The sequence below is a fragment of the Rana temporaria genome, chromosome 6 (assembly GCF_905171775.1).
Source record: "Rana temporaria chromosome 6, aRanTem1.1, whole genome shotgun sequence".
In the NCBI taxonomy this organism is placed as follows: domain Eukaryota; kingdom Metazoa; phylum Chordata; class Amphibia; order Anura; family Ranidae; genus Rana; species Rana temporaria.
This window is the reverse complement of record NC_053494.1, coordinates 86,592,673-86,614,680: the sequence shown is the minus strand read 5'-3', so window position 1 is coordinate 86,614,680 and position 22,008 is coordinate 86,592,673. Positions and strand designations below refer to the sequence as shown.

The following is a 22,008-nucleotide window of genomic DNA, read 5'->3' as shown; positions in this document are numbered from 1 at the left end:
GTCTGTGAATGTCAGAGTTTTACAATGCCTCATGGGATGTGTAGTTCCGCAACAGCTGGAGGACCATAGTTTGAGGATGCCTGCCCTAGAGAATAAAATGGCAGGCAATACTTTGTCACACCGTATTTGCGCAGCGGTCTAACAAGCACACTTTTTTGGAAAAAAATACTTTTAATTAAAAAAACACAACAGTAAAGTTAGCCCAAATGTTTTTGTTATTGTGAAAGAATGTTACGGCGAGTAAATTGATACCCAAACATGTCACGCTTCAAAAATTGCGCCCGCTCATGGAATGGCGACAAACTTACACTTAAAAATCTCCATAGGCGAGGTTTTAAAAAAATGCTACAGGTTGCATTTTTTGAGTTACAGAGGAGGTCTAGAATTATTGCTCTTGCTCTACCGATGCGGCGATACCTCACATATGTATTTGGAACACCGTTTTCATATGCGGGTGCTACTCATGTTTAAGTTCGCTTCTGCACGCGAGCTCGACGGAACAGGCGCGTTTACATTTTTTCACTGTTCTAAAAAAGATTGCGTAACTTTTAGTACCATTACAAGGATTGTAAACATCCCTTGTAATAGAAAAAAAGCATGACAGGTCCTCTTAAATATGAGATATGGGGTCAAAAAGACCTCAGATCTTATATTTGCACTGTAATGCAATAAACAAATTGACCTTTAAGAGCATTGGGCAGAGGCGCATTGCCGGCGGTATTACCAAGGTTTCCCATTGATTTCAATGGGAAGGAGCGGTATAGGAGAGGTAAACACCCCACTCCTATACCACTCCAAAGATGCGGCTAGCCCTCGGGCTTTCACATTGAGAATGCTCGGGCAGGATTATTTCAGGCGTTATTTATGTGCCATTTTTAGCGCTTAAACGCCTGAAATACGCCTCAGTGTGAAAGGGGCCTTATAGATTTAGGCGGCATTCACACCAAGGCATTCCGTTTTGCAAGCGCAATTGCCATGATTCTGTCCGTGACTCGGAAACACCAAAAATAGTGGGATGCCCTTGCTATCCCAACTGATTTGAATGGCTCCAAACCGTGGCGCAGTTTTGCCGCAATTTTCACCCGACTAATCCCGGTGAAGCGCACAGACTCGTGGGATGCCCAAAAGAAGTTCTCGCACTTTCGGGCGTCCCACAATTCCGTTTACGTGGTTTTATCGCAATTAGTCAGGACGAGATTTGGTGCCATTCAAAATAGCGTGGATCGCAAGGGCTTCCAGCGAATTGCTGAGTTTCTGAATCGTGGGCAGAATCGCAGTGATTCGGTCTGCAAAACGGGAACGCCGTGGTGTGAATGGAGCCACAACCTTTCCACCATGTACGAACAGCAATAGAATATGGCAACATGCAGGACAATGTTACAACTGCAATGCAGAAGACAAAAAACACACACACACACACACACACACACACACACACACACACACACACCACTCCCTTTAAGGATTTTAGAGACTTACCCAAATGATTTGGTTAATTTCTTAGTTCCCACAGGCTTGTCACTGTGCTGTAACTCATAGAATACTCGCTGCAATGCAAGAGGAACACTTTTCGACGAGTCATCCCCTTCTGTAGGCATCATATACACAGCCTTGGGGAGGAAACAAACACATTGATTACTTTAACTGATTGTAAAACACATTCATTCACTTTAAAATTGATATGGAAGGCAAAATATTTGTGTAGACACATTAAAAGGGGGGGGGGGGCGCATTTGTTCTCAGCTACATAAGAACTGGGGGAGGACAAACAGCAGCACACTGACCTTCCCTGTGAATGGCTGTGTAGTCGATGTATGTCAGGGCAATTCTGATCATTGAAGAGCAGGCAGAGTTCCCAGCATAGCTAGAGAACAGATCACACTGTACTATCCCCTGCTTAGTGTGGTCAGTTTTTAATAGGATAGTAGAGGGACTAGCAGGAACACCAGGGGTTTCACACAAAGGAAGCAATACAAAGAACAGGATACTTTTTCATACAAGTACATGGTACAATAGGCACATATCAGAAATAGGAAATGTTGCGTTTACAAACACCAAGTCTAGGTTCTGCTCTTTTTTTTTTAAACATTATCTTTTATATTACGTTTTTGTTTTACGATTCACTTTGCGGTCTCATTCTAATCAGACAGTCACTATCCACAAAAAGGGCAGACTTAATATAAAATATGTCCGTCTACTGGAGAAAGGAAAACTGTTTACACATGGAAAATGGTGGCTTTGAACATGTATGTATGTATATATACACACACACAATATATATATATATATAATATATATATATATATTATATATATATATATATATATATATATATATATATACACACACACACACACACACACACAATTATAAATATATATACACACACAATTATAATTATATATATATATATATATATATATATATATATATATATATACACACATTATATATATATATATATATATATATATATATATATATATATATATATATATACATATATACATATATACATATACACACACACACACAAGATGTTTTATTATTATTATTGGGATTTCAAAAAAGAAATTTGCTAAATATCATGTAGTCTTCTCTGTAGCCAGCTTCAGCCGATTGTAAAAGCGGTCGGTAAAAGATAGCGCCAAAAGCTCTTTCCAAGACTTTAGACAAAAAGGTATGGGTATTTTTTGTCATGCATTGAATTTTTATGCAAATATGGATGGGTGTGTAAATATACAATCATGCACGAAACGTGTCAGGTTTGGCTTTATTCCTAATATACAAAAAGCCTGGGGTGGAACCCTAAAGAAAGAAAGGTCACCCCCAGGAAAGAGGCTACTTATGGTAAATCAAGGTCTATACTCAGAGGAAACAATTAATCTCAATAATTTATTGATATGAAAATACTACAAAACACAGTGGAAAATATAAATATTGTACTGAAACATGGAAAACATGGCTGAGTTGGTGGGTAAAAAGGTATGCTACCGCCAGACGAAGCTACGCAAGTCACTTGCGAAAAACGCGTTGACGTCATCACGCTCAGACACCAGACACATCCATACACTCCCCCTTCCAGCTGGGGGCGGGTGACGGAGGGAAGATTGTCAGCCGAAGGACTTTGAATGGACTCTCCCCTCTTGTTTGCCGGCTCAATGCGCACCTGCACAGACAACCACTCAGGTTAAAGTGTTGCTGGCTATCTGCCTTTTCAATTCGTGGTGCAGGCCGTACTCTTGAGAGATTCCGTTTCCGTGTGGTGTGTCCCCTCATCTACCGGGAACATCATACGGCAGAGCACAACTCCCGCGTTCAATCTGAAGAGCCGCTGTCATAATCTACTTTGCAGCGGACTCAGCTGGTAAGATCCATCTAAGTATTATCTCAACAGCGTTAAGCCTGATAAGTGAGGATCGTCCATCATTGAACCCTTTACATAGGAATGTTGACTCACACCAGAAACTAACTCGATTCCTTAGAGACTACAACATAGGAGTGGGACCCTGCATATGCACAACCAACTCGGTTTAGCCATCAATCCACCATAGGTTAATAGCAGTCCCTCGAGTCCAACCCCAACCCTTACTTTTCAGACCTCTCCAGGGCGCTTTCTACCCAGCCTGCTCCCCCTCCCCGCAGTGTCACTTCTGTGATTTGTTCACCCACTTACCAGGCCGATACATATAGCCACATGTGGAATTTGAGATAGGGATTGCCCTGGTGAACCCTCACAGTAGTGACATTAATGTGTCCGGACTGTCTGAGTTTTATGTGTTACATGTTTGTTATATGTTTTTTTTTGTTTGTAAGTCTGACATCAGCTATACTGCCTTAGCGGTAGCATACCTTTTTACCCACCAACTCAGCCATGTTTTCCATGTTTCAGTACAATATTTATATTTTCCACTGTGTTTTGTAGTATTTTCATATCAATAAATTATTGAGATTAATTGTTTCCTCTGAGTATAGACCTTGATTTACCATAAGTAGCCTCTTTCCTGGGGGTGACCTTTCTTTCTTTAGGGTTCCACCCCAGGCTTTTTGTATATTTGGTCAGTTCTTTGGATACGGTAAACATCCCCAGTGGTGGGGGAGTGTCTCCTCAGTACTACTACTACTACATCACTTTATTTATTGCATGGGACACACTTTGTTTTTTCTTTTGGCTTTATTCCTCCAGTGTGTCATATCAATACAAAAACTAAAAAAAAAAAAAAAAAAAAAACAACAACAAGAATGCCTAAACATCTGTAATTGCAACAATTTTTTGTGCAAAGTGGTGCATTATCGGACAGAAATGCAGGGGCGATTTTTGGCCATGACTGTATATTATAAATTTGTGTAACCGTGAAGAAATTCCCTTTTGCTTGGCTATACAGTTCTGCACATTTCATAGTCAAAATCTTATACACAAACAGGGCCCTCTCAATGAGCTATATTTTACAGGAAGGTGCAAAAAGAAAAATACTAAAAGATTGTGATAATTTTCACATCTCATGGCAGATTTTTCAGGTAGTTTAAGGTCCAGCTGATCATGGCAGTTTAAAATAACTTTAAGCTGAATGAAGCCTTGGTTGAAGCAGCCAAACAAGCGAACTAAAGCTGGCCATACATTATGCAATTTCTTTTTCAATTTCCAATTTACCTTCAACTATGTATTGCACGGGCCTGCCTAATTGCATACAAATTGAAAGTGTTTAGGTTTGACCTCATATCATATGGTTTTGGTAAATCAAAAGGAAATTTGTACAATTGTATAATGTATGGCCCACCTTTAGGATAACTGAACTCAAGACCAGCTGGTAGTACTACATTGCTGACAGGCAGAATCTGAATGTAAAAAAGCCCAAGACGTTCCTTAGTAAAAAAAAAAAAAAAATAATAGGTAGAAGGAGCAGTTACAGGAAAAAAAAAGTACCCGTCGCGAAACAAAATATGCCTATAAAATTCTTGGACAGTTCCTCTGTGCGGTGCAAGAGAGACTAGAAGCTAGAAATGGCTTACAATGACTTTCCGCAAACACCTCTTAACTCATTGAGATGGCCCAGATAAAAATCTTGTGGGCTATACACATTAAGAGAAGGCTCCTGGTCCCTCCTTGTTTGTTCAGATAAGCAACTGTCGTGATATTGTCTGAAATTAACTGCAGGTAAAATGGCCTCTCAACTGCTCCTGAAAGACTGCAATCCTACTGGCAACTGCAATGAGCTCCTTCCAGTTGGATGAAGTCAGTCTCTCCAGCTGGGACCAAATACCTTTAAGGGTCACTAAAGGGAAAAAAAATTTTTGCTGAAATGACTGTTTACAGGGTATAGAGACATAAAAGCTAACTGATTCCTTTTAAAAATGATTACAAATAGATAAAAAATCAATCATATAATGTGCCTGTAGGTTAGTTTCACTTTTAAACTGTTTTCATGTTCCTGTGAACTAGAGAGACACACAGAACAAAAACTAACAAATCCAGGGCAGTGTTTTGTTTTTAAAATGAATCGGATTGGTTCTGTTAAGTTTTAGACACACAGTAATGACAGCTTAGACCTACAGTGAAAATCTCCCAGTACGATGGTTGTAAGGAAAAAGACAACCAGGAAGTGTGGAGATCACAGCAGAATTACAGCCACTTCAAAGCAAAAACGAATAATAAGGACATGAAACCAGTACTGCAGTGAGGTAAAGGAAGCTATTTAGCTAAAAAAAAAAAAAAATTCCTTTAGTGATCCTTTAAGCCCACCGACCCTCCAGATGGGCTCCCCAACTGCTAGAATCTGTGGTTAGAATTTAGACTCAACAAACCAACATCCTTTCAGAATCCCTCCCAAGACAAAACGTTCCCTTTGGTGGTGAAGGAAGGCATTTCTTGCTCTCTAACCTTTATCTTGAAGATTTTGCAGGAGGAAGGATTGAAACCATCTCTGGTGGAGCCTGGCCCACTGAACTGCTTGGATTGACTCCTTCGAAAGACTCAGAACAGACATCACCTCCCTTAGGCTCCTTTCACACTTATACGATTTCAAAGCCGTGCGATTTTGCGGCCGCGATTTGGGATCAGTACAACTTCAACTTTGCCACAACTTTGGCATTAACCAATGAAAACATACATGGTGTGAGGCAATTCATTTTCCTGGCACCGCAGTTGTCATTGCTGCTGCAGCAGTAGCAGTGCATGAGGAAGAAGAGGAGGAGAGGTGGAGAAGACGTCGATATTGGGTACATCATTGCCAATCATGAAGATAGGGGTTAATTTTGGATCCTCTATAATAAAGAATGGGAAGAATGCCCCCTTCATTGGTGGTCAGTGGGAAGAATGCCCCCTTCATTGGTGGTCAGTGGGAAGAATGCCCCCTTCATTGGTGGTCAGTGGGAAGAATGCCCCCTTCATTGGGGGGTCAGTGGGAAGAATGCCCCCTTCATTGGGGGGTCAGTGGGAAGAATGCCCCCTTCATTGGGGGGTCAGTGGGAAGAATGCCCCCTTCATTGGGGGGTCAGTGGGAAGAATGCCCCCTTCATTGGGGGGTCAGTGGGAAGAATGCCCCCTTCATTGGGGGGTCAGTGGGAAGAACGCCCCCTTCATTGGGGGGTCAGTGGGAAGAACGCCCCCTTCATTGGGGGGTCAGTGGGAAGAACGCCCCCTTCATTAGGGGTCAGTGGGAAGAATGTCCCCTTCATTAGGGGTCAGTGGGAAGAATGTCCCCTTCATTGGTGATCAGTGGGATATTGTCTTTGTAGTTTATCTCGTCTTTGCAGTTTGGGTCACACAAATCATAAATAGCTGGGCACTCACAGATAAATCTAATTATTTGCTCATTATCAAGGACGTCTTATTTTTACCTGTTTGGAGAACATTGTTCCTGAGGGAATAACCAGGAAGTGAATGTGTGGTGGAAAAATGTGCTTGAGAGGGGCTACTATGGTGAAAGGATTGGGTGGAACAAGGGTTAAAAAGCTGCTTGTGCTTACAAAGTTGTACTGAAATGGTGTCTATTATTCAGGTATGATTTGCATGCTACTTGAGGGTTTAACATTGAAGTCTATGGACATCAACTCGCATGGAAGTTGGACCAAAGTAGTGCATGGACTTTCACACTAGGGCCCTTTCACACTTATACGACTTGTCTCACGATTCGGGTTCTTCGGCCGAGGACATAAGGAAGAACAATGTCCTCATTAATGTGAAAGGCTGTAACAACCTTAGGAAAGAATTACGGCTGCGACCGCAGCACCACCTTATCCCTGTGGATGACCAAGTAAGGAGCCTTGCAAGACAAGGCCGCTAGTTCAGAAACCCGTCTGACCGAAGTAATTGCCACCAGAAAAACCACCTTCTGGGAAAGGGTCAGTAAAGGGATTTTCCGAATGTCCTCAAACGGAGACTTCTGCAGCACCGAGAGAACTAAATTCAAGTCCCATGGAGGACGCACAGGAGGGGCCACATGTCGAACACCTTGCACAAACGTACGCACAAGAGAGTGTGCCGCCAAGGGTCGCTGAAAGTAAACAGCCAAGGCCGAAATCTGCCCCTTAACCATACTTAAGAACAGCAGAATCCGGGACATCATGTATGTACGAGGGTGGCAATTCATCTCACACAGATGTAAGCCTTCCACGTACGATGGTAAATCTTCCGGGAAGTAGACTTCCGTGCACGGAGCATGGTAGAGATCACCGAGTCCAACAGGCCTCGATCCTTCAGCACCTGGCTCTCAACAGCCACGTCGTTAAAGCAAACGACTGTAAACCAGGACGAGACACGGGCGGGGGCAGACCTTCATGCGGAAGCAGGCTTGTTGGGCTTACGGAACCAGGGTCGCTTCTGCCTTTCAGCGGGAGCCTTAGCGCCCTGGGAGCGTTTACCTGCCGCACCGGGCGGACGAAAAAAAAAAATGGGGCAGTAAAGGAGGCTCCCCTCTTTACCCGATTGTGGGAGCAGAGTCCTCTTACCTCCCGTGGCATCTTTGATGTCATCCAGAGACGCCCCAAAAAGCCGTTCACTCTTAAAGGGTAAGTCCACCAAGGCCTTTTTAGAAGACTGGTCCGCAGACCAACACTTCAGCCACACAAGGCGGCGTAACACTACCGCGGAGGCCCTGGAGAGCAAGGGAAGCGTATCCAGGGCCGGCTCACAGACAAAATTTTAGGCCCTGCACCAACTGGTCGGCCAGCGCCACACAGTCCTCAGAGGCATTATGCGCCTCCAACTCCTGAAACAACAACTTTGCCTTTTCAGTAAGTGTCTGACACTAGAGCCCGGCCAAGACCTGTCTCACCGCCAATCCCACCACTGTGAACATGGAGCGGGCCACAGCCTCAGCTTTCCCATGTGCGGGGTCCTTAAAAGCGGGAGCCCCTTCCACAGGCAACGTGGAAGCTTCGATCCCGGCAACAAATGCCTCAAGGACTGCCGTCATAGCATCCACAGAGGCCACAGGGGCACTAAGGGTTAACTCCGGCATGTCTAGGGAGAAAGCCTTCGGTTCGGACGCCATGCTGACCCACCCAATTGCCGCCCTTGGACTGCAAGGCAGGACCCACAGGCCACCCTCCCGGCCACACCAGAGGACTCACCACCCGACCAGGCTGTACTGCTGCTGCTAACTGCCCAGAGCGCTGTCCGTGCTGTACCATCCCTTAGGAAGTGTGCTGGAGCCGTTTGCGCCGTTATTTGCCACTAGAGGCAAAAACTCCTTCCAAAATGGCCGCCGACATGCAAAAAACAGCATGCGGGCTACAAGAAAATGGCCACCAATCGTCAATAAAGGCGACCAGCGACGGCAAAATGGTGGACGTGAACAGTACAGTAAAACACCCAGGACCCCTAGGCAGGCCCCGCCCGAACACATGGCAACAATAAAGACCACACAGCACCCCTGACAAAGCCGCAGCCCGCAGCCACAGGACGGAGCCCCCCAGGCGGACCCCCCACCTTACGGCCGACAACCCAGAATGCGGGGAAGGAGGGAGAGGAAGGGAGAGGAAGGGAGAGAGGAAAGCAGGGCAGACCCCCGATCGACCTCCCCAGGAATGCACCACCCGCACCACCATGCCAAGGCAAGGGGACTGCTACTTAACCGTCCTGCGACCACCGGCTGGAGACATCCCGGACAGAACAAACGTCCGCGCAGTTACAGCATTGCTGTCAGCACGGCACACTGACACGGAAATAGAGCCCGGTCATATGTGTGCCCTGGAGTGTATAGCTCACCGGCCACCCCTGGAGCAATGGGGCATGTCGTGGACGGCCCAGGGCGTAGCTAAAGGCCGACACACACGATGGCCGAATATGGGGGGACTTCAAGGATCGAGGATCCAGCCTGTCACCCAGTCGGCAGTTGATTGTAGATCCCAGGATCCAAAAAATGCAGGAAAAAAAAGAAAAAGCGAGAAAATCGTAAAAAAATCTCCAGAGCACATGGGCCCAGAAAAGCCATGTCATCTCCTTTTGCTAGGCAGAAAAAAACTGAGGCTGCATGATGCAGAGAAAGGTATGTACCCGGGGGATACACCCCCTGGGAGGTACTGTACTGTGTGGAGTGTTTTAACACTCAACATGCTGTTTTTCTGCCTAGTCAATCTCCAAAAAGGGAGGATAATACCCCAAGGTCAATTGCTGCTGTGTCCGTCCATGAACGGAAAAGAAAAGTCTACTGCCAAAAACAGCTGCTGTAAAAACACCAAAAAATGCCCAGTGTGCACAAGGCCTAAATGTCTCTATATTGACAATCCTTCCTAGATGCGAAAACCACCCCTGCACTTGAAAGATTCTCCTGAAGCTTTTGCCTTGTTGCTGTCATGAATAGGTCATCTGGGTATGATCATTATGGACTGGAGCCTTAATAGTGCCAGCGCTTAAGCCAAAGACAGCCCGCAAAACGTTATCGCGTTTACAAACTATGGATTAGATTTAGAACCTATTATTATTTTACAGGTTATAGTGGCGATATGCAATTATTTTTTTTTTTTTACTTTTCCAAAAAAAAAAAATGTGTGCAGGACTTGCAACACTTCAGCGGACAACTCTAACCCCAAATAACACTGGCAGGGAAGAGGTTAACATCAGGGGCAGTCGATGGGTTAAATGTTAAACTCCCTGGGAGTGCTTTCTAACTGTGGGGAATGGATCTGCGTTCCTGATTAGTAGGAATACAAGATCTCTGGGACAAAACGACTGTCTGCCTTGTTTACATAGGCAGACCGCCATTCTGTAATTTCCCTGAAGGATCATGGGTGGCTGGCAGCCTCAAGGCCTGCTGATTCGCTCCTGCTGTGTCAAATCACCAGGGGTGTAACTGACCAACTGCCACTGACATCGCTAGTGATGATACTATACATTGTCACTATTGATGACACTGGCTGGGAAGGGGTTAACATCTAGGGTGTTCAAGAGGTTAAAAGCATGCCAACTATGTGTAATGTGTGCTGCTCCCCCCCCCCCCTAAACCAAAGTCCCTTTCACACTGATGGACCAATCCGGGCCACCTGTCATTTTTTTTCAGGCCCACCCGATTGGACCAGTCATTCTCTATGGAGCGGCATATGTCAACAGACATGTGTCGTCTGACACCCACTGACATCTGCTCTTGTCTGCTAAAAAATGGGCAGATGGGGATCCAATCCATCAATCTGTTTCCATAGAACGTTTTGCTGTGTCAGTGTCTGCTCTACATCAGCAGACTACGCCAGGGTGAAAGGGGCCTAAATATCGGTTTCTCATCTCTGCTAAGTAGAGATGAGAAACTGACAAATCTCTCCCTCTTTACAGAGCTTTGTATTGTTTACCAACACAGAGCTCTGGGCTATGATTGCACACAGCCGATCATCAGGTTTTGGCCATGAATCATTGGCCAGGACTTGCTGACAGGCAATCACAGCGTGAGGCTCGCATGCAAGCGCCCTAAACCCAGAAGTAAGCAGCGACATGCGGGTGCGTCACTTTGCCTGCATCGGCCACAGCACATTGCGGGTGACCGGGAAATTATTAAATTGTAAATGCAGTCTACCTTTCGGGGATTCCGAAAGATCTTTTCTGATGTCCAAGTTTCTGATGTCCAAGTGCCAGCTGCTCCTGCCAGTCAGGCTGAACAAGTGCCTAGCTCCCTGATTCCAGCAGCTACGGCTTCTGCCATGGCTTTGAAATGTACAGAGGAGCAGGGAACGGAGGAGAAGAGGACCTCCGAAACCCAGGAATGCCCAGCCGTACCAACCCACCGAAGCGGGAGCGACTGTACTTACCCGTCCGATCGATGACTCGCTGACGCATTCCTGACAGAACAACCGCAATGGAGGTAGCCGTCGGCCCGATCCACTGTGAGTGAGACAACTAGGGTTGCCACCTCATCCCTTTAAAAAGGAACACATCTGAATTACACAGGTTCTGAGGCTAATTTAATGCAGATAAGGCACCAAGTGAGTTTAATTACCACCTTAATCAGCCACAGAACCTGTGTAATTCAGATGTGTTCCTTTTAAAAGGGATGAGGTGGCAACCCTAGAGACAACACCACAGCCCAGTCATATGTGGACCTCCGAGCAAAGCTCACCGGCTACCCCAGGAGTCATGGGGTATGGCGTGGCAGACCCAGCCTCTTTGCAAGGGTGTGCCCACGCTTGCTGGTCGGACTGAGTAAACTACAATGATCTATATTATCCAGCCTGTCTCTCAGCCGACAGTTGAAAGAAGATTCTTCAAGAATAAGTAAAATAAAAGAAAAATTTCTCCTCAGGACGCTGGGCCCAAAGGGAGCCATACGTCCTTCTCCTTGCTAGGCAGAACAAAAATGAGGCTGCATTCTGCAGTGAGGAGAGTTATGTCTGGAGGGACCGCCCCCTGGGCGGGGATGTTCATCTCTGTTAATGTAACATGTATTTAATTATCTAACATGTTTCTGCCTAGTCCTCTCCTGTAAACAGGGAACATACTGCAACTCACTTGTCCAGATTTAAGGAGCTGTGTCCGTCCATGAACGATAAGAATTTATTTTTTGTTAAATTGTTGCTTTTTGAAAAAAGACAACAGCTTATCCAGTTCAACCTGTGTACGTGTGTCAGTGTCCATAATAATTTCCCATATCCCTGTATGCTGTGTTTAAGATGTACAGCCAAAAGTCTTAAAAATATCCACACTCCCCGCATCCACCACCAATTGTTGGAGAGAGTTCCACATCCTTATTGCCCTGACAGTGAAGAACCCCATGCACAGTTTAAGGTTAAACCGCTTTTCCTCAAATACCACAAAAAAAAAGCTCCATTTGTGGGGGGAAAAAAAAAAGTACATTATTTGCTTGGGTATGGCGTCGCACAACCGTGCAATTGTCATACGCAATGCCATATCCCAAAAAGACTTAGACTTACCGGTGATGGTATTTCTAAGAGCCTTTCAGGACAACCTTGGAGAGCGCAGCTCCGCCTCTTAGATAGGAAACACATGCCTTCCTTTAAAACCCTCCTCTTCCACCATGGCCTCAGTTATTGTGGTCCGACTCTCTGGAAGATAAAGCACAGAAAACCACAACACCATGATAGATTTTATTAACTATTACTTTAACATACATTTAGGGAGGGAAATAGCAGTTGTCCTGAAAGGCTCTTAGCAATACCGTCACCGGTAAGTCTAACTAAGTCTCTCAACTTGCCTTTCAGGACAACCTTGGAGGTTGTCTTAGGAACGTTGAGTAGTTGGACCAGCCTTGCAAATCTGCTTGGGTGTAGCAGCGGCCCTTTTCGGCCCAAGAGACTGCAGTTGATCTTGTTGAGTGTGCAACAATACCTGAGGGAGGCACAACTCCTTTGGCTTTATAGGCTTCTGTAATTGCGAGTTTAAGCCATCTTCCTAGCGTACTTTTGGACGCTTTTTCCCCCTTACGGGGACCTGAAAATGTTATGAAAAGAGCATTTGATTTTCTGAATTCTCTAGTGACTGAAAGAAACTGCAACAGACACCTTTTCACATCTAAAGTATGAAATGCTTCTTCTCCAGCGTTAAAAGGGTTTGAAGAAAAAGTAGGTAAAACAATTTCTTGCGACCGATGGAAATTTGAAGACACTTTTGGAAGAAAGGCAGGATCCGTCTGAAGAATCACTCGGTCTGAAAATATTCTTAGAAAAAGGTTCAGTAATGGCCAGAGCTTGGAGCTTGCCAACTCTTCTTGCTGAAGTAGTGGCCACCAAAAAAACTGCTTTGAGAATTACATTTTTCAAAGTAGTATCCAACGGTTCAAACGGAGCTCCCGTTAAACCATGTAAGACAACTGATAAGTCCAAACTAGGAAAAACTTTGAGGGTCACTGGTCTATTTCGTGCAAGTGCCCTAAAAAACCTAGAAATTAAGGGTTCTCTGTACAGAGTTTTTTCAAAATAAACAGAAAGAGCCGCTACCTGCGTTTTTAAGGTACTGGCTGCAAGTCCTTTTTCCATTCCCTCATGGAGAAATTCCAGAACTGAAACCACACTTTTGGTTTGAAAAACTTTGGAAGAACACCAAGAAAATTTCTTCCATACTTTTAGGTAAATAGATCTAGTTACCTCCTTCCTACTAGACAGTAGAGTCCTTACTACTTTGTCGGACAAACCTTTGTTTTTTTAGAATTTCTTCTTCAGAAACCAAGCGCTTAGGCGTAACCTGTCTGTTTCTGGATGACACACAGAGCCCTGTGTTAGAAGGTCCTTCCTGGAAGGCAATTTCCACTGAGGTTTTACGGCCAGATTCAGTACTGTTGCAAGCCAGGGCCTTTTTGGCCAAAAGGGAGTAATCAGAATTAGGTTGTTTTTTTTCTTCCCTGAATTTCCTTAAAACTAGCGGGATTAGGGGAAGGGGGGGGGGGGGAAGCGTAGCACAGTTGGTAATCCCATGGATGGGCTAGCGCATCTATGCCTATTGCCTGGTCCCCTCTGTGGAGAGAAAAGAACTCCTGGACCTTTGAATTTTGTTGGCTGGCAAAAAGGTCCACTTGAGGATGCCCCCATTCCTTGGAGATTATGTTGAATATCTCCTGATTCAGACTCCATTCTGCTTCTACTACTCTCCTCCTGCTCAGAAGGTCTGCTAGTAGGTTTTGAGACCCTTTTAGGTGAACCGCTGACAAAGAAGTCACGTTTAGCTCCGCCCAGGACAATAACTGGTTGGCTAGTTCCTTCAGACCTCGACTCTTGGTCCCGCCTTGTTTGGTCACATAGGCTACTGCTGTTGTGTGGTTTGACAAGACTTGTACATGACCCTTTAGCATTGGTTGAAAAGCCAGGAGACCCATAAAAATGGCTCTTGGCTCTCGCCAATTTGATGACCTCCTTGCCTCCACTTTAGACCAAGATCCTTGTGCAGTTTGCCCGTGCAAGTGAGCTCCCCATCCCCAAGAACTTGCGTCGGTAGTCAGGCGCTTGTCCGAAAGGGAGGACCCATGAGAGACCCCTCGACAGATTGGAGGGATCTCTCCACCACCAGAGGGCCCGTTTTACTCTTGATGTTGGTTTGAAATGTTTTTCCAGTGATTCCTGGTGAGACCACACTTGTAGGATGTTCCTCTGTAAGGGCCTGGAATGTAATCTCGCCCATTGTACGGCAGGAATCGAAGCCGTGAGCTGGCCTAGAACTGCCATGGCTGTCCCTATTGAGACTGATAGATTAGTCTAAATCTGACTCACTGCAGTATCGATTTTCTCTGTCTTTTCCTGAGGGAGAAACACCTTCTGGAGGACTGAATTGATGGTGTAACCGAGAAATCTCATCTCCTGTGCAGGGTCTAGGTTTGACTTTTCCAGATTCAATAGCCACCCTAGGCTCTTGAGATGAGACTGACACCTGAAGATTTGTCACCAGCTGGTCTCTTGAATCTGCAAAAAACAGGAGGTCGTCCAAATATGGAACAACCGAGACCCCCCCCTCAGTTTCAGAGGTTCCAAGGCTTCGGCCATCACCTTTGTAAAAATCCTGGGGGAGGACGAAAGGCCGAAGGGTAGAGCCCTGAATTGTAGATGCCAAACTGAAGTCCCTAGATCTATAGCTAGGCGGAGAAACCTTTGAGAGTCCTGAGCTACTGGTACATGTAAGTAAGCATCCCTTAGATCCAGAGATGCCATGAAACATTCCGGTGTTAACGTTATGGAGTGAATAGTGTCCATGCGGAAGTGCTTGTACCGTATTGACTTGTTACAGATCTTCAGATTCAGAATTAGGCGAAATTTGCCTGATGGTTTCTTCACTAGAAATATATGGGAGTAAAACCCCGTTCCCTCCTGTTTTGGGACCTGGACAATGACTTCCTGTTGGATCAGATCCTTTAACAGGTTCATCATAGCGGAGGCTTTTTCCTGGTTCCTTTGGTAGGGCTGTGACCTAAAACCTGTATGGAGGACATTCCGAGAACTCCAGTGTGTACCCTTGTGCAATAATGTTTTTTACAAAGGGACTTTTGGCCAATATGTTCCACTGAGGAAAGAAAGCGGACAATCTTCCCCCCACAGGAGTCAGATTGTCACTTGTCTTTTGAGGTCTGATCTTGGAGGGGATCTGAAAAGAATTCCTCTTCCCCTACCCTTTTCAGGAACCCAGCGTTTTTTGTTCTCCTGTATATTTTTGTAGGTTTGTTGAAAAGAACGGAAATTCTTCTTAACAGGTTGTTTCTTTTTGGCAGGGAATGCCTTCTTTTTGTCGGCTGTTCTGTCCAAAACTTTTTCTAGGTCTGGCCCAAAAAGTAAATCCCCTGCAAAGGGTAAACCGCAGAGTTTGATTTTAGAGGCCGAGTCCCCTGTCCAGGTTTTAAGCCAGACTGCACGCCTGGCTGAATTTACTAGGGCAGAAGATCTAGCTGCCATATTGATTGATTCAGCTGATGCATCAGCCATATACCTGGTTGATTTTAAGATCAGGGGAAAAGATTCCAATATATCTTTTCTTGGCGTGCCTGCTTCTACATGGCTCATCAGCTTTTCCACCCAACACTCTAAGTTTCTTGTCACCACTGTGGAAGCCATAGCGGGTTTAAGACCGACATAGAATCCCAAGCCTTTTTCTGTAGGGAGTCCGCCCTTTTATCCATGGCGTCCTTCAAAACCCCCATGTCCTCAAACGCAAGATCTGTGCGTCGTGACACCTGAGAGAAAGCCGCATCTACTCGTGGCTTCTTATTCCAGACTTCGGAATCCTTATCTTCAAAGGAAATATGGAGTTACTTACCGGTAACGTCCTTTTCCAGGAGTCTTTCAGGACAGCCACCTTAGAGAGATCCCGGCTCCTCCCCTCTCAGGAAACACCGCCTTCAATCAGAGATTTAAGTCTCATCCTCCCACTGGCCCTTCAGTTTATCACGAGCACCTCCGGCCAACTGGGGAGACACAAGAACACGTCATACAACACAAACATTACAATCTTACCTGACGGTCTTATGTGATGAGTCCTCAGACGTCCAGTACCTGGGTGGGTACCGGTGCTGTCCTGAAAGACTCCTGGAAAAGGACGTTACCGGTAAGTAACTCCATATTTCCCTGGATCGTCTTTCAGGACAGCCACCTTAGAGAGGATAAGCGAGCACCTTACCTTAGGGTGGGACTACTGCTTGCAGAACTTTACGACCAAAGGCTTGGTCCTTTGCTGACAGCAGATCCAATCTGTAGTGCTTGACAAACGTGTTGAAGCTGGACCACGTTGCAGCCTTACAAATTTGCTCAGGAGAAGCACCAGCCCATTCCGCTTGTGAAGCTGCAGCCGCTCTAGTGGAATGTGCCCTGATCCCATCTGGGGGGTCTGACCCTCCTAACTCATAAGCTTGAACAATAGCCGATTTAAGCCATCTGGCTATAGTCCGTCTGGACGCCCTGGATCCTTTCTTAGATCCTGAAAATAATACAAAAAGGGACTCTGACTTTCTAAATTGTCTAGTGCATTCTAGGTATTGGAGAATGCACCTCCTAACATCTAAATTATGGAATGAACGTTCCTGTTCCTTCACAGGATTAGAACAAAAAGTGGGTAAGATGATTTCTTGGCTCCTATGAAATCTTGAAGCCACCTTTGGCAAGAAGGCCGGATCGGTTTTGAAAATAACCCTGTCCGGAAAAATGTGAAAATAAGGGGCCCTGATGGAAAGGGCTTCGAGTTCGCTGACTCGTCTTGCCGTGGTAATTGCCACCAAAAACACCGTTTTGAGGGTAATTAGTTTCAAAGAACAGGATTCTAGTGGTTCAAAAGGTTCTTTTGTAAGAGCCTGTAAAACCAAAGAGAGGTTCCAAACTGGAAGGGAAGAGGTTCTAACTGGCCTCTGTCTACTTAGACCCTTGAAGAACCTTGCTATCCAAGGGTCTAACGCTAGTTGTTTCTCTAGAAAAACGCTCAACGCAGAAACTTGTCCTTTCAATGTGCCAAGTGCTAAACCTTTGTCTGCACCTGACTGTAGGAATTCTAGCACTGCCACTGAACTATGAACGTCAAAGGAGCCTTCTGAGCACCATATGTTAAACCGTCTCCACACCTTACAATAGATGTTTTGAGTTTCTACTTTCCTACAATTTAGGAGAGTCTTAGACGCTCAAAAAAACCCCTGCCCCTCAACAATGACTCCTCAGAAGCCAGGCTGCCAGGTTCCACCTGTCTACCTGAGGGCAGCAGATTGGACCCTGAGAAAGAAGGTCGGTCTGGGCCGGAAGGATCCAAGGAGGTTCTATTGCCAGGTTCTTTAAAATGGAGAACCACGGTCTCCTGGGCCAATAAGGAGCGATCAAGATGAGGATCGTATTCTCCCCTTGCAACTTCCTCAATACTGCCGGAATCAGGACCGGAGGGGGGAAGGCATAGCACCTTGAAAATGCCCAAGTCTGGGCGAGTGCGTCTATTCCCAGCGCTCCGTCCCATCTGTTTAGGGAGAAGAAAAGACTTGTCTTGGTATTGTGTTTCGAGGCAAAGAGGTCTATGCATGGTGTTCCCCATCTCTGAACAATCATGTTGAATACCTCCTGCTTTAAGATCCAATCGCCTTCCCTCAGAGTTGTTCTGCTGAGGAAGTCCGCTGTCTGGTTCTGATCTCCCTTCAAGTGGGTTGCAGACAGGGACAATACATTGAGTTCGGCCCACTTCAGGATGGCTTCTGCCAGAAGCCATAGGGAGCAACTTTTTGTACCCCCCTGCCTGTTGATGTAGGCTACTGTTGGGGAATTGTCCGAACGGATTCTCACATGTTGTCCCTGAAGTTCCCCCTGAAAGGCTCTGAGCGCTAGTTCTACTGCTCTCAGCTCCCTCCAGTTGGAGGATCTTAGAGCGTCCTCTTTCCTCCAGGTCCCTTGGACCCACTCGGGACCCAAGTGTGCTCCCCAACCTGAACCGCTGGCATCGGTTGTGACTGTCTTGGTCACTGGCAGGATCCACTCGAGACCCTGGGACAGATTTGCTCCCTTTCTCCACCACCAGAGTGACCTTTTGACCTGATTTGGAATGGAGATTAAGGCATCCAAAGAGGTCTGACTGTGGTCCCAAACCTTCAGAATAAATAACTGAAGAGGACAAAAGTGCAGTCCCACCCAATGTACTGCCGGAAGTGTGGATTTTAGTAATCCCAATCCTGACATGGCCTCCCTGACTGAAACCTGACTGTTGCTCTGCAACGGTAACATGGTCTTGTCCACCTTTCGGAACTTTTCTGAGGGAAGAAAGACCCTTTGGATCGTTGAGTCCACCACATAACCCAGGAAGGTGACTCTCTGGGCTGGGACTAAACTGGACTTTTCTAGGTTCAGAAGCCATCCCAATTTCTCCAGGATGTCTCTTGCTACCTGAAGATCCTGAACCAATTGTTCCGCTGAGGGTGCAAATAGGAGAAGATCGTTTAGATATGCGACTATCGAAAGACCTTTGAGTCGCAGAAAGGCCAGAACTTCTACCATCACTTTTGTGAAGATTCGGGGGGAAGACGATAGCCCAAAGGGGAGAGCTTTGAACTGCCAATGCAGTACCCGATTCCCAGTCCTTACTGCTAGCCTCAGATATTTTTGATGATCCTCGGCTATGGGAATATGCAGATACGCATCCTTTAGATCGATCGATGCCATGAAGCAGTTTGGCGGGAGTAACGCTCTGACCGAATAGATCGAATCCATTCTGAATCTCCTGTACTTGACGGAGACATTCAGAGGCTTCAAATTCAGGATGAGCCTGAATTTCCCTGATGGCTTGCGGACCACAAAAATGTGGGAGTAAAAGCCTCTGCTTGTCTCCGGACCTGGCACCTGGACAATCACCTCCTGCTCTTCTAATTCCTGTAAAGAGGATAGAAGAGCGGAGGCTTTTTCCCCGCATATTGGTAGGTTGGTAATCAAAAACCTGAGAGGTGGGGGATTTGAGAACTCCAACCTGTAGCCCCGTCTGATGATCCCCAAAACAAATTGGTTTGAGGTGATCACCTCCCACTGTGGGAGGAAGGCCCCCAACCTTCCTCCCACTGTTACCGTGTCACTGGGCCTTTTTGGGCTGTTCATGAGGGCGAAAAATCGCCGCCCCACGCCCTTTCCCCTTAGGTCCCCAAACTTTCTTTTGTTGACCTGTTTTAGGGGTCTCAGATTTCCTAGGAAACTGAAATTTTCTTTTTGCCTGTTGCCCAAATTTCCTTTTAATAGGAAAAGCTTTCTTTTTATCAGCCGTCCTATCCAGGACGGCTTCCAGACCAGGCCCAAATAATAAATCTCCGGTAAGCGGTATGCCACAGAGTTTTATCTTAGACGCACTGTCCCCCTGCCACGTCTTAAGCCACAAGGCTCTCCTTGCTGAATTGGTCAGGGCTGAAGATCTGGCGGACATGCGTACTGATTCGGCCGAGGCATCTGCCAGATAGGCCACCCCTTTAAGGAGCGTGGGAAAAGAAGCAAGGATAACATCCTTTGCTGTATTAGCTTCGATATGCGCCTTGATTTGCGCGAGCCAAAACTCCATATTACGGGCCACTACCGTGGCTGCCATGGCGGGTTTGAGATTTGTCTGTGATGATTCCCAGGACTTTTTCAAAAGGGAATCCATCCTCTTATCCATGGGGTCAGAGAGTACCCCCATATCCTCGAAGGCCAGATCTGTATTTCTGGATGCCTGAGAAAATGCTGCGTCTAGTTTTGGAGTTTTATTCCAAACTAAACTATCTTCACCTGCAAAAGGAAACCTCCTTTTTAGTGCATTAGAGAAAAAAGGTTTCCTCTCTGGGTCTTGCCATTCTTTTTTAATGGCATTGACCAACACATCATGGACTGGAAAAACTTTTTTTCTGTTCCTCCAGACCCCTATACATTTGGTCATGTAATGACAAAACTTTCTTTTCCTCCTGGATACCTAGAGTGGTGTGGATGGCATCTAAAAGCTCCTCCACATCCTCGAGAAAGTTTGTACCTTGAGGCTTTGGACGACTCCCCGTCCAGCCCCTCTATATCCGATTCCTCCTGGGAATCAGAAATGGCGCTACCCGCTTCTTCCTCAATGTCCTCCGCTAGACCCTCCGGTTTCTCGCCACTACTAGGGAGAAAATCCGTGGGATTAGGTGAAACAACCTGCTGTGCTGGTGGGACACTGCTTTGGGGCAGTTGAAAAGAGGAAAAAAGAGCTTGAAAGGACTGAAAGGTACTAGAAAGCTCCTTAACTGACGCCGCCAGCTCTGCCCCCTGTTCTGCTGTCTGTTCTCTTAAAACATCCCCAATACAACGCTTACAGAGCGTTTTCAACCAGGATTCCCCTAGTGTTGATCTGCACACAGGGCACTTCCTTTTAGAGCCATGGGCTGATTTGCTTGAGGCTTTCTGAAAAGAGAAGCAAACAAAAGACAGCAGCACATTAGCTGGGGCCCACCAGCAATAAACACAGGGATCACCAGGAGTGCCCCCCAGAACCAACCACCACCAGGGTCCCAGAAACTCCTATCCCCACCGACCACCAGGAAGGGAAAAACACCCGTGGAGCCAACAGGGTATAGGCAGGTGAACACCACCCCAGGGTTCACTTACCTGCGGCTGGCTGGCGCTTTCCTCGGATGGAGCTGTCCTCGAGACCTCTGTCTCCGACATTGCTGCTCAGCGGAGCGGTGGTCCGTTGTCTCCTTAGCTGACACCTCAGACTGGAGAGACTGCACCAGCCAGCGTGCGTGGTCCGCTTTCCTAGGCCGCGTCCGGAACCGGAAGACGCGGCCTCGTGTGGCTGTCCCGCCCCCAACCGGAACTGATGTCGCCCATCCTCCGGACCAGCGAGCTCCAAGCTGGCTGCAAAGCAGGGGGGACCTGAGGCAGCCCACAGCGCCACCCTAGGCAGAGAAAACGACGGACCCCCCAGCTTACTCTTCTCCCCAAAGAGACGCTGGGACGCACATGCGGCGCTGCAGGTGACGACTCACTAGCCGGCCTGAGCGCCAAATTCAAAAATAAAAATGTAAACTTTTTAGGCAGAAGAACTCAATCTTCTAAAAATTGCCCAATAAAGCCTCAGCTTCCCCAGCCATCGGCTCCTGGTTCCACAGCGGTGTCTCCCCACCGGAGGAAACACCATAACTGAAGGGCCAGTGGGAGGATGAGACTTAAATCTCTGATTGAAGGCGGTGTTTCCTGAGAGGGGAGGAGCCGGGATCTCTCTAAGGTGGCTGTCCTGAAAGACGATCCAGGGAAAATTTCTTTCTTAGGCTTTTAGAAAAGAAAGGACCCCTTTCTGGATCTTTCCACTCTTTTTTAATAGCGTCCGATACTACTTTATGGACTGGGAACACTATGTTTGGCGTCATCCAGCCCCTGAAGAGACAGTTGTACCTTCTCTTCCTGAATCTCAAGTGTAGTATAAATTGCATCCAGCAGATCATCCACTTCGTCTAAAGAGACTTTGTATCTGGAACTTCTGCTATGCTCTGCCTCCTCATCTGAATCTCTGATTGAGCGACGAGTACTTGTCCCTTCATCCCCTGAATCTCCAATCTCTGACCTAGAGGTGGAAGCTTTTGGGCTAGGTGGCGATTGCTGAGGCTCAGTACGTACTGCTGGACTCTGAACCAACAAGGATTTAACTGATAT

The 22,008-nt window shown here is 46.4% G+C and overlaps 1 protein-coding gene across 2 annotated transcripts in view; it reads right to left on the bottom strand.

Moving 5' to 3' along the window:
• USP7 (ubiquitin specific peptidase 7) overlaps nucleotides 1–22,008 on the bottom strand; it is a 507,717-nt gene that overhangs the window by 326,771 nt on the left and 158,938 nt on the right. For both annotated transcript variants that reach the window (XM_040356967.1, XM_040356966.1), the window contains exon 7: nucleotides 1,480–1,610. In XM_040356967.1, coding sequence (XP_040212901.1) covers nucleotides 1,480–1,610 — 131 coding nt within the window. The remainder of the gene's footprint in view (nucleotides 1–1,479; nucleotides 1,611–22,008) is intronic.